Source organism: Scatophagus argus, chromosome 11, assembly GCF_020382885.2.
Source record: "Scatophagus argus isolate fScaArg1 chromosome 11, fScaArg1.pri, whole genome shotgun sequence".
Lineage (NCBI taxonomy): Eukaryota > Metazoa > Chordata > Actinopteri > Scatophagidae > Scatophagus > Scatophagus argus.
In genome coordinates, this window is record NC_058503.1 from 22903261 (window position 1) to 22923670 (window position 20410).

The window sequence follows — 20410 nt, forward strand, 5'->3', positions numbered from 1 at the left end:
TGGATTTGATCAGATTTTTTTCCTTCTTTTGCTCTGCTCCCAAACATATAGTGAAACTTTCATTTGGTTTAAGATGAGACGATGATCAGGCCTGGTGTGGCATTTTAAGTTGTGTAATATAATTGTTGGCCACAAGATGGCAGCATGCAAGCATGCACAATCTTTGTATGTGCTGCCTTGGTGAAATAGAGGCGGGGCCCAAAGTAGAGGAGAAGGGGGACTGAGGAGCGAGAGAAACGGGGAAAATAGATGAGAAGAAAGCAGATGAAATGGACAGAGTGTTTGGGCCAGTCAGGCTGTCACATCTGAAGAGAAGTGTACCTGTCCAGTGTCCAGAAAGTGAGACCTCTCTTTGTTGTCCTCTCCCTTTTCCTCCCTCTCCCTGTCTCTCTCTCTCTCTCCCCCCCTTCCACCCATCCTCACAGTCTGTCCCTCCCTCTCCTGTTGTCAGACAGACGGATGAGGTCTTCCAGTCATCCTGGAGACACATGTGGAAGCTGCTGCCGCTGCTCTCGCCTCATGAGGAAGCTGAAGCCATCGTCCTGGAGCCACATGGCGGCAACATGCCACCTTAACCAGCACTGAGCTGTCCAGGTGAGTATGCTACACTCACATGTGCTGCCGCATGGTGGGCTGGTTTCATCACTCGCTTTTCTGCTGCATGTACACAACACATGTGTGCTGCTTAAGTCCTTGCACACATGCTGTCAATGAAGATGTTTGTGCTTTGGCCCCACACTGACATTAACTACCAAGGGCAGCTAAACATTTGGTGTGGGAAGTTCTGTTTCATGTTCTGTTTCTGTAATTAGAATCATATGGAGGCAGAAAACCTGCAGACAGCTGAGTTGTGATGTAATCTGTCAGCCAACGCTGTTAGTCCAAAGTGTGCTTTAAAGGAACAGTTCACCCAGAAATCAAAATTCAGTCAACATCATCTCGTCACGCACATGCCGATGGAAAGTCGGGCCAACTTTCTGGGTCCACGAAACATTTCTGGCGCGGCATTGCAGCATTCTGCTGAACAAATGAAGAATCTGGAGACTTGTTTTTAAACATCTGAAAATAAGCATAAAAGGTCTCCACACAGCTCGCCCAGCGTAATCTAAGTCTTCAGAAGCCTCGACATCCAAAATAGATTAGAAAAGATGTTATTTCACCCTTTTTGAGCTGAAGTCTTCACTGGAGCTGCTAAAAGGGTTATGTAATGTAGTGTAACATGATGGTCCTCCTAAGTTTGACTGGGATCAGAACAACAGTTTCATTTCTGTGATGTGCAGCAGGTTTTTAAGGACTGACGTCATCCTGCTGGCATCACGTTGGAAAACTCTTACGTTTGTCGTTCTGTGTGTTACAGACAGAAGAGAAAAGAAAAGAAAACTCGTCCAAGTGTACGTCTCACTGCACGCGCATTTCAGATGTATTTTGATCAAACAGCAATCTAATCTAAAGTGACATAACCTAAACTAAACTGCGTTCTCACTCAGAAAGACAGATGCAAGATGCTGTCAGAGTCCTGCGTTTCATAGAAATACTGCAGCGTCTCATACCCAAGAGAAAGCTTTGCTCTCGTTCTGTCCAGAGGGGTCTGGAGACCCTGGAGTTTTGTTTCACAGCCTGCTAACTTGATCTACTGTACAGCAGTCAATAAACGCAAGAAAAATGCATCCGGCAGCTGCCACCGTATAGAAAGACTTGTTTACAAGTACATTATTACACAGCACTGAAAGCCGCTCACTGTATGAGCTTTTCGCACTTCCTGTGAGTTCAGTCACAGACTTAACATGCAGATAGTAAAACATCCTGCTGTAGGTTTAACTGTTTAGAAACACTGAACTATGATAGGACCATGTTAGCAAATGTGTGTGTGTCCATTATTCCTCTGTGCCATAGAGCTCACTCACTCACCAATTGTGTATTGATCCGCCACTGAAAATAGTCCTTTACTGACCTCTGCTTTAAATTTCAATTTTGAGTTTAAACTCAATGTAAAATTCCAGCTTGTAACCCACGGTAAAACTGCACACTGTTGTGTGTTAACGGGGAGTTTCAGATATGCTCTGTGTGTGTGTGTGTGTGTGTGTGTGTGTGTGTGTGTGTGTGTGTGCGTACTGTATTTGTGGGCTTTGGAGTGAGCCAGGCTAACTGTTTCCTAAGCTAAGCTAACTGCTGTAGTCAACCGGACACGAGGGTGGTGTTGATCCTCTCGTCTCACTCTTGGGAAGAGAGCACTGAAAGTGTATCACCCAAGTTATTGCCCAGAACAAATAGAACAACACCCACACTATCCTTTTAGTTAAGTTTAAATTAAATTTTAATTTTCACCGTAGACTTCTCACACAGCATACTGAAGCAAGCTCGTCTGTGTGGTGGTGTGGGCAGAGATGGGTGACATCAGGCGGGAGAGAGGGGGACTGAAGTGAGAGAGGAAGGGAGGATCAGGGTGGGTGTCTGTGGTGGAGCATGATGTCAGAGGAATGCATGAGCCTCTCCTTCTAACAAGCTGCAGCCTGACTTCTCTTCCTTCATGCGTCCCTCGCTTTCACAATCGCAGTGAAGATCAGAGGGTTTGTGGGCACGTTTCGTTCTCCACAGAAGTGCATGACGGGAGGGTGAAATCAAAATCAATAACACCACGCTCACGTGAAGCGTCGAGGAATGTGTTTTCAGCGGCTCGGCCTTCCCTCCCAGCATCCGGTCCTGCAGCTGGAGCTGCTCGTTGCAGGGATTACGGAGGTGGAGACGGAGGAAAGGAAAGCAAAAGAGAGGGGGAGGCAGGGGGAAAGAAAGGCCTTGACGGACGAATGGAAAGAGAGAGTGAGTGAGTGAATGACATAATGTGTGGGAGAGCCAGACGCTGGGAACAGCTGGAAACACGATGACTAATATTATTGGTGAGGTCAGACGGTGGAGGATGGAGAAGACGGGCTGTTTGTACGGAGGGCAGCAGCTTCTGTAAACCAACCACGCTGAAGTTTATTTATAGCAGCGCAGTCACGAGGCCAGAAGTTCCACTTTGATGCCCAACTGTATTTTAACTACTCGCTTTTCTCTCCTCTGAGTTACCTTTAAGCCTGTTAAAATCATATCTGTCCGCACTGTCTGCCTGCGTCCTGCGTCAGCATGTTCGACTTCCGCTGCGCTCAAGCCGTAAGCGAGATTTAAAAGGCTTAAAGTGAAATACAGTCCACCTCAGGTGTGTTTAAGCTCACATGTCGCGTGAGTGGAATTACAGAAGTTTTTAAATAAATTTTGGCATCCGGTAAAAATAAAATGCAATGGAAATAGAGAAAAGTAAGAACAGACCTGAACATCAGGTGTGTGGAGCAGGGGGGGGGGGGGGGGGGGGGGCAGGAGAGGGGGGAGAGGAGAGACAGGAGAGGGGAGAGAGGAGAGACAGGAGAGGAGGGGGGGGGAGACAGGAGGGAGGGGAGAACAGAGACAGGAGAGGGGAGAGGAGAGACTGGGGGGGAGACAGGAGACAGGAGAGGGGAGAGAGGAGAGACAGGAGAGGGGGGGAGAGGAGAGAGTGGGGGGGGACAGGAGAGGGGAGAGAGGAGAGACAGGAGAGTGGGAGAGAGAGGGGGGGGGGGGGGGACAGGAGACAGGAGAGGGGAGAGAGGAGAGACAGGAGAGGGGGGGAGAGGAGAGAGTGGGGGGGGACAGGAGAGGGGAGAGAGGAGAGACAGGAGAGTGGGAGAGAGAGGGGGGGGGGGCAGGAGGGAGGGTTCTGGATCCAGCAGCGGTACCAGGCCTCAGGGCTGACGAGTCGTGTCATTTTACCACTTACCTGCTGATCAGCTGCTGAGAGGAAAACTGGTAGTGACATCAGGCTAAATGCGTCTTAATGTTCCAGAATTCGTTTTCATACTGTGTGTGTGATGTTGGAGGAAAATGGCCGCCGTGTGGATGTGGTGTATGAATGTGAAATAATTCTCGTTTTGGATGTGTGGCTAAAATTTGGCCCATGACAGACACTTGTCTGTTCTTGTATGTATCTCCCTTTTTAAATTTATGAGTTTCTTTCCTGACAACCTTAAAGAAAATACTGAAATACGCCAACATTTATTAAAGTTAAAAAAAACCCCAACAACACATGTTGACTTGGAAAACACACACATTCTTACTGCACTTATTCATCCTGAGCTTAACACACCCACACACACCTACCGAAAACATTCAGACGCCACGCTGTCTCACTGGCGAATCACTGAAAACCTGACACATTTGGAACTCGTGACAGAACGTCTGCACTTATTTTACAAAGTTAGAGTGCAGGGGGAAACCGTCTGGAAACTATAGGTTTGTTTTTCATGGTTATTCTACACACTTGATGTTTATCTGCTTTTTTAACATCACGTTCTGGGAAAAGTAATTGGAATAAAGTCAGGGAACATTTCTATAAATAATGTCCCATGTGACCAGTAACCAGGCTGCAGAGAAAGGGGAAGTGTTTCCTGGAGAAAACACAGCGCAGAGCCTCCTCCAGCTGAGTTAAGTGTGCAGCCGTCGTGCAAACCTGGATGATTTTCGTGTATGATCCCAGTTCACAGTGCAGTTCACAGTGAGGAGGTGGTCCAGGACGGTGATGCACGGTTAACTGTTAAATCACACTTAAAGTCAGTGTGAATGTGTTTTGTGACGTCTCCTTTCCATACTGTGGAAAGTGTTTTAAAGGCGTTCATACAGTGTGAACGTGCACTCAGGGCTTTCACAGGCTTGATTTTTATTTTTATTAACATTAAATACATTTGTCAAGGAACTAAAATCTATTAAAATGTAAGATATATGAACACCAAGCAGTAAGCTTTGCACTCTACACATCAGACTGTTGTGTTGAACGTGTCTGTGAAAAATGGTACCAAATTCTTTCCACATCATCTTTAAGACAATCGGTCCGACTTCGTCCCACCTGAAAGATGGAAAGTCCCGCCCTCTTTCAGAGGAAGAGAAGAAGAGTGGGGAAAAGTTGACTCTGGAAGTCGAGACTGCTTATTCAGTCCACTTTTTCTGCCACTCCAGAATGAGAAAATAAAGAGGCCAGTGTTTCATTATTCCTGAGCGTTTAATGTGGCGCAGGAGCATTTCTAAGCAGCCGTACGCCATCCGCCGCAGCCCGAGGCCTGGAAGAACCTCTGCCCAGTAAAACTGGAGAGCTCGAAATGAGTGGCTCAATTATGAGAGTGTGTGTGTGTGTGTGTGTGTGTGAGAGAGAGAGAGAGAGAGAGAGAGAGAGAGAGCCAGACCTTGGCTGGAAATAAAGAGCTGAATTGAACTGGCTGCCGGTCTTAAGCTGGCCTGCACATGTTGGTGCAGGTTACTGGAGGGCACAGAGCGAGAAAGAGGCTTTGTGCACTTTGTGCTTTTAGGGAAGCAAAGTGCTGGAGTGAGTCATCGACGGGTGTGATGCTGCTGACTTTGTGTCCAAATTCTCTGCACTGCTGTGACTTTTAGCACCGTCTGAATAGCAGACAGCAAACTTGAATAACAGACACAGTTCTGATCACCAGCTCTGCAGAAACACCACAGAGACTTTCCTGACGTGAAGTCTGATGTATGATGAGATGAGTGAGGACACAAACATACATCAGTGTTCCCAAAGAAGTCCCACTCACTTTGTCTCACGTCACCGTCAGCCACTTCAGTTTAATGTGAAGTATGCTAATCTTAACAAGGCTGCAGTTTATGTTGCTGTGGGTGCAGGTCCAGCCGCAGAAGCTAACAGCTGTTTTATTCTTTTTGGCAGAACAATCAACTAATTTTAAATCAATAAAAGCATGTTAAAAAAAACAATATTTCATTTCCTGCATCACCCTGTTGTTCTCTCCTGATGACCTGCTCGCTGCACGTCATCTCTCATGCTAACTTCACGCCTTCTGTATGTTTACAGCCTCATCCATCGCTCTACGCTCCACCTGGTGAAGATGTAGTCTGTTTGATCTCCCTGGAGATGACTCCAAACACAGTCTCCTCTGCCTCGTTGCCATGGTCACTGTGGTTGATGCTCTTTCTCACCCCCGTCACCCAGACAGGGAGCTCAGCACGCGCATCTGAAACATCTGTGGCGGCCAACACCACGCTGTTGTTTGACAGCGGCCACAACCTGCGGAACTGCAGCTGCTCCACGCCCATCCAGGACTGTAACGAGGCTCTGGCCAACTCGTTGTGCAGATGCCACACTGTTTTGCGCTCCTCTGTGCCCCCTGCTGGGCTCAGGGAGCCTGGACGACTCGCCGTGTGGGTGAAGGAGCTCTGGGTCTTGGAGGAGCTGCTGAACAGAAGCATGGTTGGCCATTTGCGGTTGTCTTTTTGTGGAATAAGACCAATGAACAGTGAGTACCTGGCTCTGCTAGGCCTGCGGACCCTCAGGATCCACAGCGCGGCACCAGAAGCTCCCTACCGCAACCAGGAAATTACGGTCTCCCCCACAGCGGGGGCTGCGGCGGAGATGCAGGCCTTGTCCTTTGACTTGTCCTCCCCCTCCTTCCACGTGACCTTTGTGGATGTCGCCCTGCTGAGCGGGCTCTCTGCCCTGAAGGCGTACACGGTGGTGGGACCACCTGCCCACACCCTGTCCCAGCACTTCCCTCACTTGGCTTTGTCGTCTGCAGCTCCTGGTGACCGCAGTGAGCAGGCTGCACAGCCTCTGAAGAACCTGCTAATCACATTTGTCTACTGACTTGTCACTGAAGGCGGCGCTCGGGTCTACAGTGACAATGATGTGATTATACACAACACAGCTGGATGTTTGGTCTCTTTTGTTGCGAAGGAAAAGTTGCACATCTGACAGTTTCTCTGTGGAGTACGTTAAAGTTTTTCTAATGCTGGCTGCTGTAGCCGTCAGTCTGTCCTACATGTGGCTTTGGACAGCGTCTCCAGAGAGGCTGTCACCCTGATGTCTTCGCTTCAAGGAGATTATTGACTTCGTGTCCTTCCCTGAGAGGAAGTGCGTAAAACTTTGTGCACCGCAGACAGACACAAGCTTTGGCACATTTTGGGTATCAGCATAATGCTGATTTGCTAACCAGAGAGCCGTAAAGACCCTGATCCAGCTGATCCGCTCCACTTCGCGGCGATGCCGGGCCTGATTTTCTGCTGCACGCACAGTTCATGCAGCACCGTGATCACACAGTGTGTTTATGTGTAAATATTATCCCATAGCCTCGTCATGGCTGCAGCACAGGTGATTTAATATGACACTCTTTTTTAAAAAGGTGGAAAGTAGGAACTGGTTCCTTCATAATCACTTAAATCTTTTACTAAAGCTTCATAGGTTTATAGGACTGTCACAAATTAATTCAACCACAGCACTTATCAGTGATGCCCATCCATCAGTGTTCAGAAATCCTTCAGTACAGTGACTCTACTAGAAATGCATTATATGGACAAAAATATTTGGACATCTTTATTAATGAATCCAGGTGTGGTGTGGGGCTGCTCCTCAGGGTTTGGGCTCGGCCCCTGACTCCCAGTGAAGGGACATCTTAATGCTTCAGCATACCAAGACATTTTGGACAATGCTATGCTTCCATGTAATGGTCAGGTGCCCCAATACTTTTGTCCATATAGTGTATATAGGCCCCATTGTAGTCTCTGAAGTTTATATCATGGCTTCCTTTCTTTAATCTTCCTGAAAACCTCATCCTGAAGCAATGCCAATGAGCCACAAATCCTCACATGTAGCTCTTCCTGTCTCAGGTTACGTTCACTCCGCAGGCAGAAGTCACCCGAGTCTGATGCTCATATGTGACTTGTGGCAGTGAGCAGCAGAAATCACCTGGAATCTGATCTTCTTGGTTCTAATGTTGGCCACTCGTATACGTGTTAAAACTGATCCGATTCCTGCTGATGTGACGGCTACGTGACTGCGCCCACACTGAGCGTGCTCACATCGCTGTTACGTCATCGCTCATCACCTGTCACCAGCGGTGGACGAAGCCAAACAGCGGCGAGGGCCCCGGAGATGGACGAGGATAAAGTAGGCAGCCAAACGAGGTCACACAGTTGAATTTCCTCCACTCGTTTCTGGCTGCTCAGCTGCTCGGAGCCCTCAGCCTTGTTGTTGAGGCAGCAGCTTTTCACAAAGTCACAAGTCAAACCCAGGATAATCAGACACTCGGCTTCTCAGAGGCTTTAATGTCGGCTTTGCTAGTTTCCTGCTCTGTTTTAAGTGATTGCTCATAGACTCTTAAATGTGTGTTGAGGGTGAACAGGTCATTAATGTTTGGATTTTTCACTTTTTCCCACATTCCAGTTGGAATTTTGAATAACAAGCCCTCACAGATGAGATAGAAGCTATAAATAAGAACCTTTAGCTGGTGCTTAAAGAGCTACTTAAAGCATCAGTAAATAAACTCCCTAAAACTGGTTCCTAATTACAAAGTGGTGTCCCAGTGTCCCTGACTATTGCTGGAAAAGGATTTACAAGCAAACAGAAAATGGGATGGTGTGTTGACATGACTCATCATTCAAGCTAATGTTGGCACATCTGATTAGAGCTAGTCTGGATTAGAGCTAATGCCTTGGACACATAACTCCCAAAGTCAGTCGTCTGCAGATGTGCCCACAAGCACCACCCTCTGTGTGCCTTTAAGACACTGCAGGTAGCTGGAGGCCACAGAGGCCACATTCGATCCTGTCGCTGTGTGTCCACATCTGGCGTCGAAAACTCCCCGGCGTGATCAGATGACATCCAGCGACTGAACGTGCGATGAGTTGAGCCGTAGCCGTGACCGTCCAGACAGGCTGTGGGCTGATCCGCTGGAACAACATCCTGCTCCCAAAGACGGACGAGATGTTCCAGATCCCAGCTGCGAAGTGGGAGTCGAGTCCAGGTGCTGTCTGACACATCGGGGGAACGGGATACCATGGACAGAAGGGAGGAGGCCTCTGACTGGTCTGTGGCTGCAGTTGCTTCTTTATATTAAAACGTGGAATAAATGAGTGAAGAGACATGACAAATGCAGACGCTGGCACACAAGAAACGAGGACTCGCCAAATGGTTTGATGAGTCTGAAAATGCTGGACCAAAGTCCAGTAATTTGTCACCCATGGTAGCTTGGAACAGACATGACCATAAGTGCAGATCAGATGCCTGAGACTGTTCAGCACAGGAAGCACTTAAATAACCTGGGGTCTAATGGTGGCAGCCTTGGGAAAGTGGCTCACTGGGCCTTGAGGATTTTAGTTTGGTTTTGTTTCTCTGCACTTTGTTTTGCTAACGTGAGTTTTTTATGGTTGTGGTGATTTTCACAGGGCTGGATCATGAACTGGGAACAGCAACACCCACCACATGGCAGTTATTTTGTGGTCATTTGATTAAAGGTGCAGTATGTAGAATTTGGGGGACAGAAAAGGCTTCTTGCCATGTTTCTACAGTAGCCCTGATTGGACAAACCAAACAAAGGTTCCAGAGACGAGGAGGAGGATTCGATTGGTTAACCTAACCACTAGATGCCACACATTGAACCTTTGATATTTCAGTTGCTGTTATGCTTGCATGGTGATTGCTGCACAGAAATGTTCATTTGCTTCATTCGGAGTTGGAAAAACTGGATCGGAGCACATCCGGCTCGACTGGGGTCCCCCAAACGGTTGATCCAGCCCTGGGTTAGTGTCTGAAAAGACGTCTGCTCACTTTAAAACCAGGCCATGTTTGGTGAACATGTGAGTTTACATAATCTGCTCCCCCAACAGCATTTTTGAAGTACAAGTACAACATGTGGCAGGTCTCGTCGAACTTGTAGGAATCCAGTACAGTCTGAGTCAATGAAGTCCTGTGGGGGAAGGAGAAAGCAAATAGGACGAATTCCTGCCTCAGGGATCAATAGAGCATCATAATAAAAACAAGATGTACTGTGGCAGCTGGCGGGAAACAATCCAGAGAATCCAGGGTGCACCACAGCTGGATGATGCGATTGTGTCTTTGAGTGTTGCGCTGCTTTGTCGAGGATATTCAAATAGCGAAAGCCTTCTGCCGTCAGTATTTGAAGGCAAAAAGGACAGAAGAATGTATAAGAAAGCAGAGCGGTGGAGGACGAGGACACAGTAGGCTCACTGTTATGAAGGCTGCAGTCTGCTGCTGCGTTTTTCCAGCTGGCCTCATTGAGTGCAGATGGCCTAATAAAACAAGTTGTTTTGAAACAGGTTAAAATGGGCGCCCGATGAACAAGAGTCCCAGGGCGAGGATCCTCTCTGACCAGCCAACAAATCTCACTGTGTTTGGACCAAAACGCTGTGACGCCTTGAACGAGTTGGACAGTTGTGAGCCCACTCGAAGCCAAGTTGGCCAGGCTCCGTGAGGGACGAGAGGGAAGCGAAAGCGAAATGTTCTCAGAACCGCGACGACACTCGGTCGCTATACAGCTGTTTGTCAGGAGTCGGCCCCAATCTTCAACTTCCTGGATGGTTTGTGTTCTCGTTTCTGGGTGCCGTTCGCAGTCACGTTAAGCAAGTGAGGGGGGAGTTGGAGGACAGTTTGATGACGTTTTTGTTAAAAAGCTGCAGCAGCTCTTCTTCTCTCTCTGGCTCCAGCTCTCATCCTGAGAGAGACTTTTGTTGAAGCTGCTCTCACAAACACAAACCGCAGCCAACACTTCTGTTCCGTGTGTGTGTGTGTGTGAGGACATGGGTGTGTCGTGTGTGTGTGGATGCATTCGCCTCCCTTTGACCGTCTCCTTGGCGACAGGAGGTACGATTGTTGTGTGTACTTCACTTCTGCTCTGATTGCGTGCGAGCAAACGGTTGATTTACTGTCTTGTATCTCTGAATGGACGCAGAGCGCGGCCCCACACTGTACCTCCTGTCAGGTCCGAGTGTGTGGACAACATCTGCAGCCATCTGTAGGCTTTGAGGAACAGGCCTTCATCAGTAGCACAGTGAAGGGACTTTGCTCCGTCTTCAGCTCCTCTTTGGTTTGGTTTGGACTCTTTCTGCCCTGAGACTGTCGGGCAGGGCTGCATCTGGCACTGAAAGCACTTTTCTTTCTTCTTTCTGTCTGTAACACACGGCGTCTTTGCCCAGAAAACACTCACGCCCCTTTAGAGGCTCTTTGTTTGTTGAATGGAAACACATTTCGTTATGCAACCAGGCCTCGTGTAATTTGTGAGTGCCATCTGGTTTAGAGAGCACAGCCTGAGCAGGCAGAGTTAATGCGCTGTGTTTAGATTAAAGGGTTTGTGCTGAAATCTTCTTTCTCGGCGCCTTCCTCACACCTTCTGGTTGCCTTTAAGCCAGCGCTCAGGGCCCGGCACAGGAACGGATGCGGGAGCTCATTCGCCCGAATCGCTGGTGGAAAGTTACCGAGCCTTTTGTGCAGCCAGAAGCACTTTCCTCTCGTCAGTCCCGTCTGGCGAAACGGGGTGATCACACACCTCCGCAGGTCGCCTTTTAATGGTTGTCATCACGCAGTCCTGAAAACGTCTGGAACTTTGCACCACAAAATGGGTGAAAATGAGCTCACTGGGTGTTTGGGGTTTGACGTCACCCTCTGCCTCCCCTCTTCTCCCCTCCTGATCCTCATCACAGCACCTTAAGCATTTGCACCAGAGAGTGTAATTATTCCTGTTATGATTGTGCGTGGCCCTCGGCGAGCTGCGTCTTCACAGCGTTCGACTTGTGTGGCGACTGATGGGTGAATCGTGTGCTGTCGAAGGAACAGATTGTGTATTTGGCGGGTTTGATTTGTATATAATTTGGCTTATTTAAGCAGATTCCTGGAGTTCATTTGTTTATCGTGCGGAGACGACGTGGACCGATTCTTTTGTCCACAGACTTTGTTCCTCTGTGTAGTCTGAGATAATAAAAGAGTTTTCAAAGCAAGTGATCATATTGTGTTTTAGGTTCTTGTTTCTTTCCTCAGTTTGTCTCCACGGTTGCTGCTGCTTGTCCCGTTCAAACAGCATCTTCAGTGTCGTTAGAAACCATAAAACCAGTTTGTTAAGACCTGTGCCTTGTTTTTGCACTCCTGTCCTAAACGGGAAAATGTCGTCTGTATTTTATGGACTGGTTTCTCAGTAACATATAGCCAAAGTCAGGATCTGCCTAACCAAAGTGCTCGTGTTGCCTAAACCTGCCCACAGACAGGAACCAAATCCTGGATTCTGGTGCGACAGTCCTGGACTTTGTATGCCCGACATCCGCCCGCACCACCTCCCTGTGACTCCGGCGTGGCATGTAAACGTCAGCCTAACCACCAGGAGAAAAGCTGGCGCTGAACGTTTCTGCAAAGCAGAGATTATGATGAGACTTTCCCCAGAGCGTAAGGTCCGGTCGGGTTTAGGCAATGAAAGCACTTGGTGATGGGTAGGAAAAGATCACGTTCTGCTTTAAAAGACCTCGTTTTGTTGCTCCAAACCCGTTTGGAAACTCTCCTAGCATCTTGTTGAAAATGTCTTTGGGAGTTTTTGATGGTCCGTGATACCGCGTCGTCTTGCTTCAGGAGCGTGACAGGACGAGAAACGTGACCAGCCGGACCGTTGGCCGAGATTTTAATGTTCCAGTAAAGCACCGTGTAAAAACCAATATCCTGCCCAATAAGTACTTCAAGTACACTTTGCTGGTAATACTTTCAACACGGCATCATCTGTTTCCCATTAGTCTTTGCTGTAGTTGCTTTACACCGCAGGAAGTGTTGCCATTGAGATCTGTGGTCATGAGACACGAGTTGACTGACTGACTGTAGGAGCAACACTTCAGAAGGATGTGAGTTCGTCTTTAATGCTGTTGGCTAAACCTGTCAAAATAACATTTATCAGAAACAACGTGCAGTAAACTCATAGTCATTAGTGAAGAAAGTTCTGTGTATTTATCATCCTGTGAGTAGGATGACATCAACAAGAGCAGCAATGCTCCTTTAAGAGTCGGAGGCTCCATCAGGATTTTATTGCAGCTGTAATAAATGCATAATTTGAATATTAAAAGAGGCACACGTGATTAGATCTGTTTATTTTGAAGGTGTTCAGTGAGTTTAACAGCAGTGTTGCAGTACTGCTGTGGTCCCTGAGGACCAGATCAAGTGTTTAGTTCCAGGGAATTGATTTTCTCACAAACAGCTAACATTATGTGACCACAGGAGAGGCTTTTACGTTTAGCTTTTCTTTCATCGCCCTCTGGTGGCCACTGAGCAAATGACAACGGAACGTATATATATACACACACACACACACACACACAGTGTAGGCTTTTATGCCCAACGGGGGCATTACATAGACTGACTTTCATTTCCTGCAGACTTACTCAAAACAAAACCATACTTGCCTAACCCCAACCCCAACCCTTGTGAATTTCCCCACTGTGGGGCAATAAAGGAAATCTTATCTTATCTTAACCCTGACCTCAAACTCAACCTAACCCGGGTCAGCTTGACTCATATTTTATTATCCAAAAGAAGTCTGAAAATAATAATTAAAAAATATCCCAATAAGCATTGTTGATATTTAATTACTAACTTCATTACTATCTATTCTAAGTGCACTCACACAGGAAGTTAAGTGACTGCCTTCAAAATAATAGCTGCAGGGAAAGCAGGTGAGGGGCGAATATTTCTGAATATTATTGTGCACAATAGATTTTTCGCTTACATTTTTCTGCTTTGACAAACATCAATTTGAAGAAAATCGTTATGAGACGCCCGAGCTGATGGACTTTAGCCAAACCAATACATTCATTTTTAACGAAAGAGAAGAGTCTTTTCTCAAAGGTTACGCTGTGTTATTATGATTGACTAAACAAATCCCGTCCTGTGTGAAGAAGCTCCACATTCACCAGCTGCAAAAGGAAACACTCTGATAGAACATTACGTATAATCCAGTTGTAAATAGGTCTGCAGTGGGCCACTCTGCACAATCAGTACTTTTATCTATTTATTTTGATGCTTATATTTTTTGTGTTTTGGTGAATTTCCCCACTGTGGGAGACAATAAAGGAAATCTTATCTTATCTTTTAAAATCTTACCTTACCCAAGTATAATTTTGTGAGTAGCCTTTTTTACTCTGCAGTATTGCTACCTCTCTCAGGAAAGGATAAGAGTACTTCTTCAACCACTGACTATACAGTTAGATGTAAGTGAAATATTTCAATGAAGTACGTTGAATTCGTAAGCAAGTACAGCACTTGCGTAAATGTACTCAGTTACAGTCCATGGCTGGACGTTTATTTTGAAAGTGACACCGGAAGCACAGTGTCTGTGACGTTGGAGCAGACGGACTTTGTGTTGGCTCCGGAGGGCAAACGACTGAGACTGCGAGCTGCTGAACGAATGTGTCGGTAAGTCTGTAGGTCCGTCGGTTGTCGTGTGTCAGTTAAAGCGTCTAAGAGCGCTCTTATGTCGTCAGTGTCACTCGTGTAATGTAAGCTGACTGACATGCAACTACAGACGGCTGGGTTATCACTGACATGAGCGACAAGCAGACCGCGCGGACAGAAAAACGCTGACAGTTGTGTTTCGGGTCAGTTGTGTAAGCTAACGTCGGAGTAAACGAGTGAAGTTCTTCATTACTCCGTCAGAGTATCTTAACACGGTGAACAGTCAGTCCGGGACTGGCACGGGTTCGCGTACTAATGCTCACACGAGTCTGATTTAATTAATCCAGACTCATATGTGAGCTCGAACAGAAGGTGTTTTTTGGGCTTTAAAACCTGGCATTTCGTGAGCCCTGAACGTATCACAGTGTTGTTGTATACACATCAGACAGAGCTGGTTGATCTGTGAAGGTGACTCACTCCGGACGCTTTACGTGCGCTTTCAGGCGGTGACGATGCGGCGCGACCGAGGATGAGGACCACGCGCGGCCTGCTGCCTCCTGCGCTCTGTGTGATGCTGCTGCTCGACTCTGGTGAGTATCCTGAGGTCCCGCAGACGAGGTCAGGGTCTGCAGGCGGTTTGTTGGTGACACCTGTCCTCAGTACGCCCTAATAAGACCGTCAGAGGTGCCAGGTGTGTCTGTGTACTTTGTGCTTGTCCAGCTCAGACCTCATCTCGTGTCTGTGAACGTCACACAGTGCTCACTCTTCTTCCCGCTCCGGTCAACGTTCACGTCGACTCCGTCAACTTCCACCACGTCCTGCGTTGGGATCCGGGGCCCGGCACCCCGAGGGGGACGCAGTACCAGGTGTACAAAGTCAGGTGAGTTTCCCTGTGTGTCCTCCTCCTCCTGTCCCCCGCAGCCTGCGGACATCTCCGCCACCTGCACACAGGTGTGTGGAGGAGCGCGAGCCTCAGCGTGAAAAAACGTTTCGTTAATCGATAACTAAATGACGCATGAACGACTACAAGTTTGTTCATTTATTCAGAAATAAATAGACTAACTCACAAAGGATTAATATTTTTTAAAATATAATTCCTCTTTTTATTTGCTGTTAAAATAAAAAAAAAAAATCACAATTATTATAAATTATTATTTGAAATTACATTCAAGCTAATAATTTAGTAATTTACTCTATTTAGAAAATAACTTATAAACAAAAGTATTACTGTCTATTTTTATTGCATAATTAGCTATTAAATAAAGAAATTCTTTATTGATATTTCAGTGGTGCCTTTGGGTCTCTGTAGTTCCCCCTGTCAGTCTTCCCCAGGAAAATTAACACTATTCTTATGATTATGATTATTATTTTTCTTTGCATTTTAAGAGCTAAAAGTTTATGCAGTTCACTGAAGTTATATTTATTTAGTTTTGTTTTTTTGAGAGTCCTGATGTTAACCTTCATTTTCCTGCTTTGTATTTCTTTACGTTATCACAGCTTGTTCTCTGGCAGATCAGCTCTGAGACGTCACTCGTTTGACGTGTTTGGAAACTTCTGGATTTAGTCTGAAATTGTGGTCTTTAGGTTTTGTCGAGTTTGTTAGTTTGCAGGAGGGTTAGATGTTTGAAAAGGAAATAAGTGACGGAAAGTCGGGCCGAGCGACACTTCAGTTTGGCTCGTTACTCTTGAAGTATGAGCAGTGGAAAATTGTTCTTTTTCTGGATTTCCTGCTTCATTTTTCAGAGTAAAAGACCGCCTGGTATTTAATTTCCCTTTTCTTTTTTTTTTTCCTGTGCCTTCACGTGTCCTCCGACTCGGGCTGCCGACGCCCGGACAACACAGAAGAAGTCGTCTGTTCACATCAATGAGGTGAGCGATGGATGAGCAGGAGTTTCTGCACGTTAACAGGAAGTGTTCACCTGTATGCGCACCTGAGGGCTCACGTGGAGCGAGCAAAGGCGGGTGGTTTGTTAGGCCACAGCTCGAGTGCGGTTTGCCGTGCTCGGTTCCCTTTGCCCCCTTCACGTCGTCTTCCTCCGAAACGATTTAAACCACCCTCGGGGGAGGGGCGAATGGTGGCACAATAACAGGAAACGAGAGTAAAGCGAGATGAGGAACAAAGTTCCCCAGCTGGACGCTGTGGTTCCTGACCAGCACCTGAAGCACCGAGGCTGTCGGCCCGCCCGCAGCCCGTGAAGCACGCGCTGGCTTCCTGCTCATCCCGCCACGCGCTGATGATCGACCAGCTGCCTTTTCAGCTCTGTGAATCACAGGGGCCTCTTTTCCTGTTAGAAGCTCTTATGTTTTCACACATCGATCAGAAAAGTCTCCGCTGTTGGCTTCAGCGCTCGTGCTGCTGCGGCGAGGACGGCGAGACTCGAGGCTCTCCTGCTGCCTGCACGTCCAGAGCTCAGCATTTCATTTGATCCCACCGAATGTAAACAGGAAGTGTGGACGGGGCTCACGTTTGATGTGAACTTCACAGAGTCGCGGTCTGTGTGGCAGGTTTTTAGATATCCTCTCATACGGATCGGGAGGCGTGTTGGTAGCGTCAGCGGGGGACCTTTTCCTGTCCCTGACGCCGGGGCCGGTTCACGGCGGAGTTGGTTCCCAGCCGGCTGTGTGTGTGTGTGTGTTTTACTTTAGGTGGTGTTGCTGTTGGTAATTAAGCTGTAATCAGCGCTCTCAGGTGGATCAGGTTTGATCCTCCTGTCGTCCTGAGAGCACCGCAAGCAGGAAACAAAATGTTTGAGGTCAGTTTGTCTTTGTGCAGGCGGACAGACAGACACAGATGGAAATCAGACTTAACGACGACGTCAGTCCAGCTGAAGCTTAAAAGTCCCAGAATGATGGTCATCCTGGCTGTCCAGGCGTCCTACAATCAAACCCTGTCCAACGACTCCAGAATCCAGTTCACTCCTTACGAACACAGTAGGTGAACACGAGGGTCCTGTGAGCTGAGTGCGTGTTGCCTTAGTAACGAGCGGCGTGCTGTGTGGATGGGACATTCATCAACAGTTTCTTTCTGTTCACGTTCTCAGTTCCCGAAAAGGTCTGAAGGTCTGTTTCGTGTCTTTGTGTTTAGCTAGTTAGCGGGTGCTAACAAGACAGACGGCCTGCCACCCTTTTTAGACGGCGACGTTTTGCCTGAAGCAGAAATTTCAACAGATTGTGTTGTTTTTTTGTGCCACAGCCAAAATCGGTCCTCCAGAACTGTCGCTGGCCGGATGCGGGACCTGCCTCCGAATCAACGTGTCGCTGCCGCAGCCTGACAGGGGCTCAGGGGTCGATGATATCCACATGTTCTACCGTCCCACGTACAGAGTGTCTGTGAGGAAACACGAAGGGCAGGTAAAGGAAAAGGTTGTGTTTTCACCTGCGGCGCCCACCTCCTCCTCAGAGGTGCTGGCCTGATGCCATACCTGTCGTCTGTGTTCATTTCTACCTGTTGGACCCGCAGGAGTTCACCTACAACACCGAGAACAAGAGTTTCACCATAACCAACCTGGAGCGCGGGACTGAGTACTGCATCAAGGTGCACACGATGATTCGTCTGAACGCCAACACCGAACCATCGGACTGGAAGTGCGACTTCACAAGCGCAGCGCCCGTGAACACAGGTGAGCTCACCTGTCGGAGTCAGTATGGGGATGGTGTTCATGATTATCAGGAAGACGCTGAAATGAGATTTGAAGATCACAGGCTCAGTATTTGAATGTGACCACTGACCAGATGAGGAACTAACACGTCCAGTGTGTGTGTGTGTGTGTGTGTGTGTGTGTGTTTCGGTGTGTCCTCAGGTCCTGTGGTCATTGCAGTTGCTGTTGTGCAGATTTTTGTTATCGGGTGTCTGGTGGCTTCCATGTTTGTGCTCTGCTACACGGGACTCATCTGTAAACTGAAGGCAACTCTACCCACAGCACTAATGGTAAGAAACTTCTCTGTTCTGTCTGTCTGCCTGCCTGTCTGTCTGTCTGCCTGTCTATCTGTCTGTCAATCATGTGACATTACGTGTTCTGCCTGTAGTGCTTCCTTGTAAAATAAATCAAAACAAGGAAGTGACTGAATGTGATTCCCGCTCTGTGTTCACGGACCTCACTCACTCCCTCACTTCCTCCCTCCTTCACTCCCTCACTCCTTCCCTCACTCCCTCACTTCCTCCCTTCCTCACTCACTCATCCTCCCTCAGTCCTCAGCATCGTTTGATTTGTGCATGTGGATGAGACACAGAAATGTGTCTTTGTGTCTTTGTGGCGTCGCCCAGCTGTTCTCTGACTCAGCCTTTTCTGCTGTGCAGGCGGTGCTGAGCCACCGAGGCTGCAGCCTGTCCCTGGAGAGGACGACGCCTGACCACATCTCCGTTAGCCCAGGGAGAGGGCCGAGGCACGGCAGCACCACGACGCTGCGACCTGCCAGCAGGGGCTCCAGCTCGGAGGAGGAGGATGAGGAGGAGGATGAAGAGGAGGGAGGGCTAAAACTCTACATGGACAGAGCCACAGACCTTTCCTCAGGTCAAACTTCAAGTGGGGACGTGGACAGAACGCCAGCGGCCGCGTCACACGGGGCTGGGAGTTTGACAGTGAAGGCGGAGCTACCAGAGGCCGACGTCGCACATCAGGGGTTTGACGAAGAGGCGGCCAAAGATGAAGGAGCAGAGGTTTCTTTCATCCCTGAGGAGGCTCACAGTGCCCAGGGATGTGCCACAGGTGAGGAGGAAGAGGAGGAAGAGGAGGCGTGCGACAGCTCAGGCAACGTCAATCTGCTCTCGGTCACCCTCGGAGCGCTGGCTGTAAGTGAGGAAGAGGAGCAGGACACCAGAGCCTTTCTGACAGACTTCTCAAAGCCGCCTGACCTGCAGCCTCTGCTGCCCACAGACTCGCCGAGTTCGAGCCACACGGACTCACAAACCGAGTCAGACGATCAGACTGCTGCTGCACTGCTGCCGCCTGAGGACTCGACCAGGACGGGATCTGAAGACTCTTTGTCTGTCTGCCTGAAAGCCTGCGATGGTGAGACGCAGCCGGGAGACGAGGAGGAGGAGGAGGAGGAGGAGGAGGAGGAGGAGGAGAAATTCTCCGGTTACATGCGACACACATGATGTGCTGCTCTGATGTCTGCTACTGTTTGGTAAATTCATTTCTTCCTGGCAGGTCGATGTCTTTTCGTTTAAAGACAGATGAGCGGGCAGATGATGAACTTCCACTGCACCTCCTGCACTTTGACCGTTTCCGAAGCAGCTAAATGGAATTCAGCCTTCATGTTATTTGTTGTCAAAGCTCACCTTAAGACTTGACACGACACAACACGACCACCAGGACCCCGACGAGTCCTGCTGGCGCCACGTTTCTGAGTACGTCTTCCCAGAAACGTTGGATTGTCTTTCTTGGTTAGTGTGTGATGTTGATGCACACCTGTGGAAACAGGTGTCACTACTCACCGATGGAGAAAATTATATTGTAAAGTTGCGGTTTGTTTGTGCTGCTTTGGGACAAAACTGTAAAATATGAGGATTTATTTTTGTATAATAACTACAAAATATACAAATTAGTTTTCGTATTTAGTAAACACTGTCTAGGCAATTACGACATATCAAAATGTTATCAAAATACTAAGTCGCCATTTTTTACATAAGTTGTTTTTGTATTGTGACATGGTGCAAACGGGCTTCCGTACTTTACTGAACAGTGAGGTTGTCAGTAATAACAGAAAAATGAATTGGAGCTGCTCCGCCTCGCGCTCCTTTACTGCCACTCGGTCACGTGATTTCCTATCAACAGACCTCCTGAGGTGCTGCCTTCACAGACTGCCCGACAAATTCCTGTTTCTGCTGCCGATGTGAAAGCCCCTAACATTCCGCTACATTCCGTTTTGGTAGCGTTTTATATGTGTTACCCGAAATCTAAAAACATGACTTTCAAGTGTCAAACACGGGTCAGTCTCACCGGGAGCTGACAGCTGGAGAATGCATGCTATTCATTAGGATATATTTTTATTTGTTATTGAGAGAGTTTTAACTTGTATGCACACAACACTTCTATATATATATTTTTTTTTACATTTTTGTCGAATCTGTAATACTGTATTATCTCTATTCGGCTTTGTTGTTCTTGATTTTACCTTTTCGTCTTCCGTGTATGCTAATAAAGTTTATTCAGACTCTGATTT

The 20410-nt window shown here is 47.8% G+C and overlaps 2 protein-coding genes across 7 annotated transcripts; both read left to right on the plus strand.

Moving 5' to 3' along the window:
• Positions 1–253: 253 nt before the first annotated feature.
• LOC124067655 lies at positions 254–20407 on the plus strand. 6 transcript variants are annotated; one of them, XM_046405204.1, is made up of 10 exons: positions 254–339; positions 452–594; positions 14749–14835; positions 15002–15125; positions 16088–16114; positions 17019–17176; positions 17439–17596; positions 17706–17865; positions 18046–18173; positions 18543–20407. In XM_046405204.1, the coding sequence occupies exons 3-10, from the start codon at positions 14775–14777 to the stop codon at positions 19341–19343; spliced, it is 1617 nt and encodes a 538-aa protein (XP_046261160.1). In that variant the 5' UTR covers positions 254–339; positions 452–594; positions 14749–14774; the 3' UTR covers positions 19344–20407. The 6 variants fall into 6 exon arrangements, with proteins under 6 accessions (XP_046261160.1, XP_046261159.1, XP_046261158.1 ...); XM_046405203.1 differs by lacking the exon at positions 254–339 and having other exon boundaries at positions 424–594; XM_046405202.1 differs by lacking the exons at positions 254–339; positions 452–594 and adding an exon at positions 14161–14266.
• LOC124066819 (uncharacterized protein C21orf62-like) lies at positions 2659–12933 on the plus strand. The gene is made up of 2 exons (XM_046403590.1): positions 2659–2817; positions 5891–12933. Exons 1-2 carry the CDS (start codon positions 2659–2661, stop codon positions 6677–6679), a joined length of 948 nt encoding a protein of 315 aa, XP_046259546.1. The 3' UTR covers positions 6680–12933.
• Positions 20408–20410: the final 3 nt, after the last annotated feature.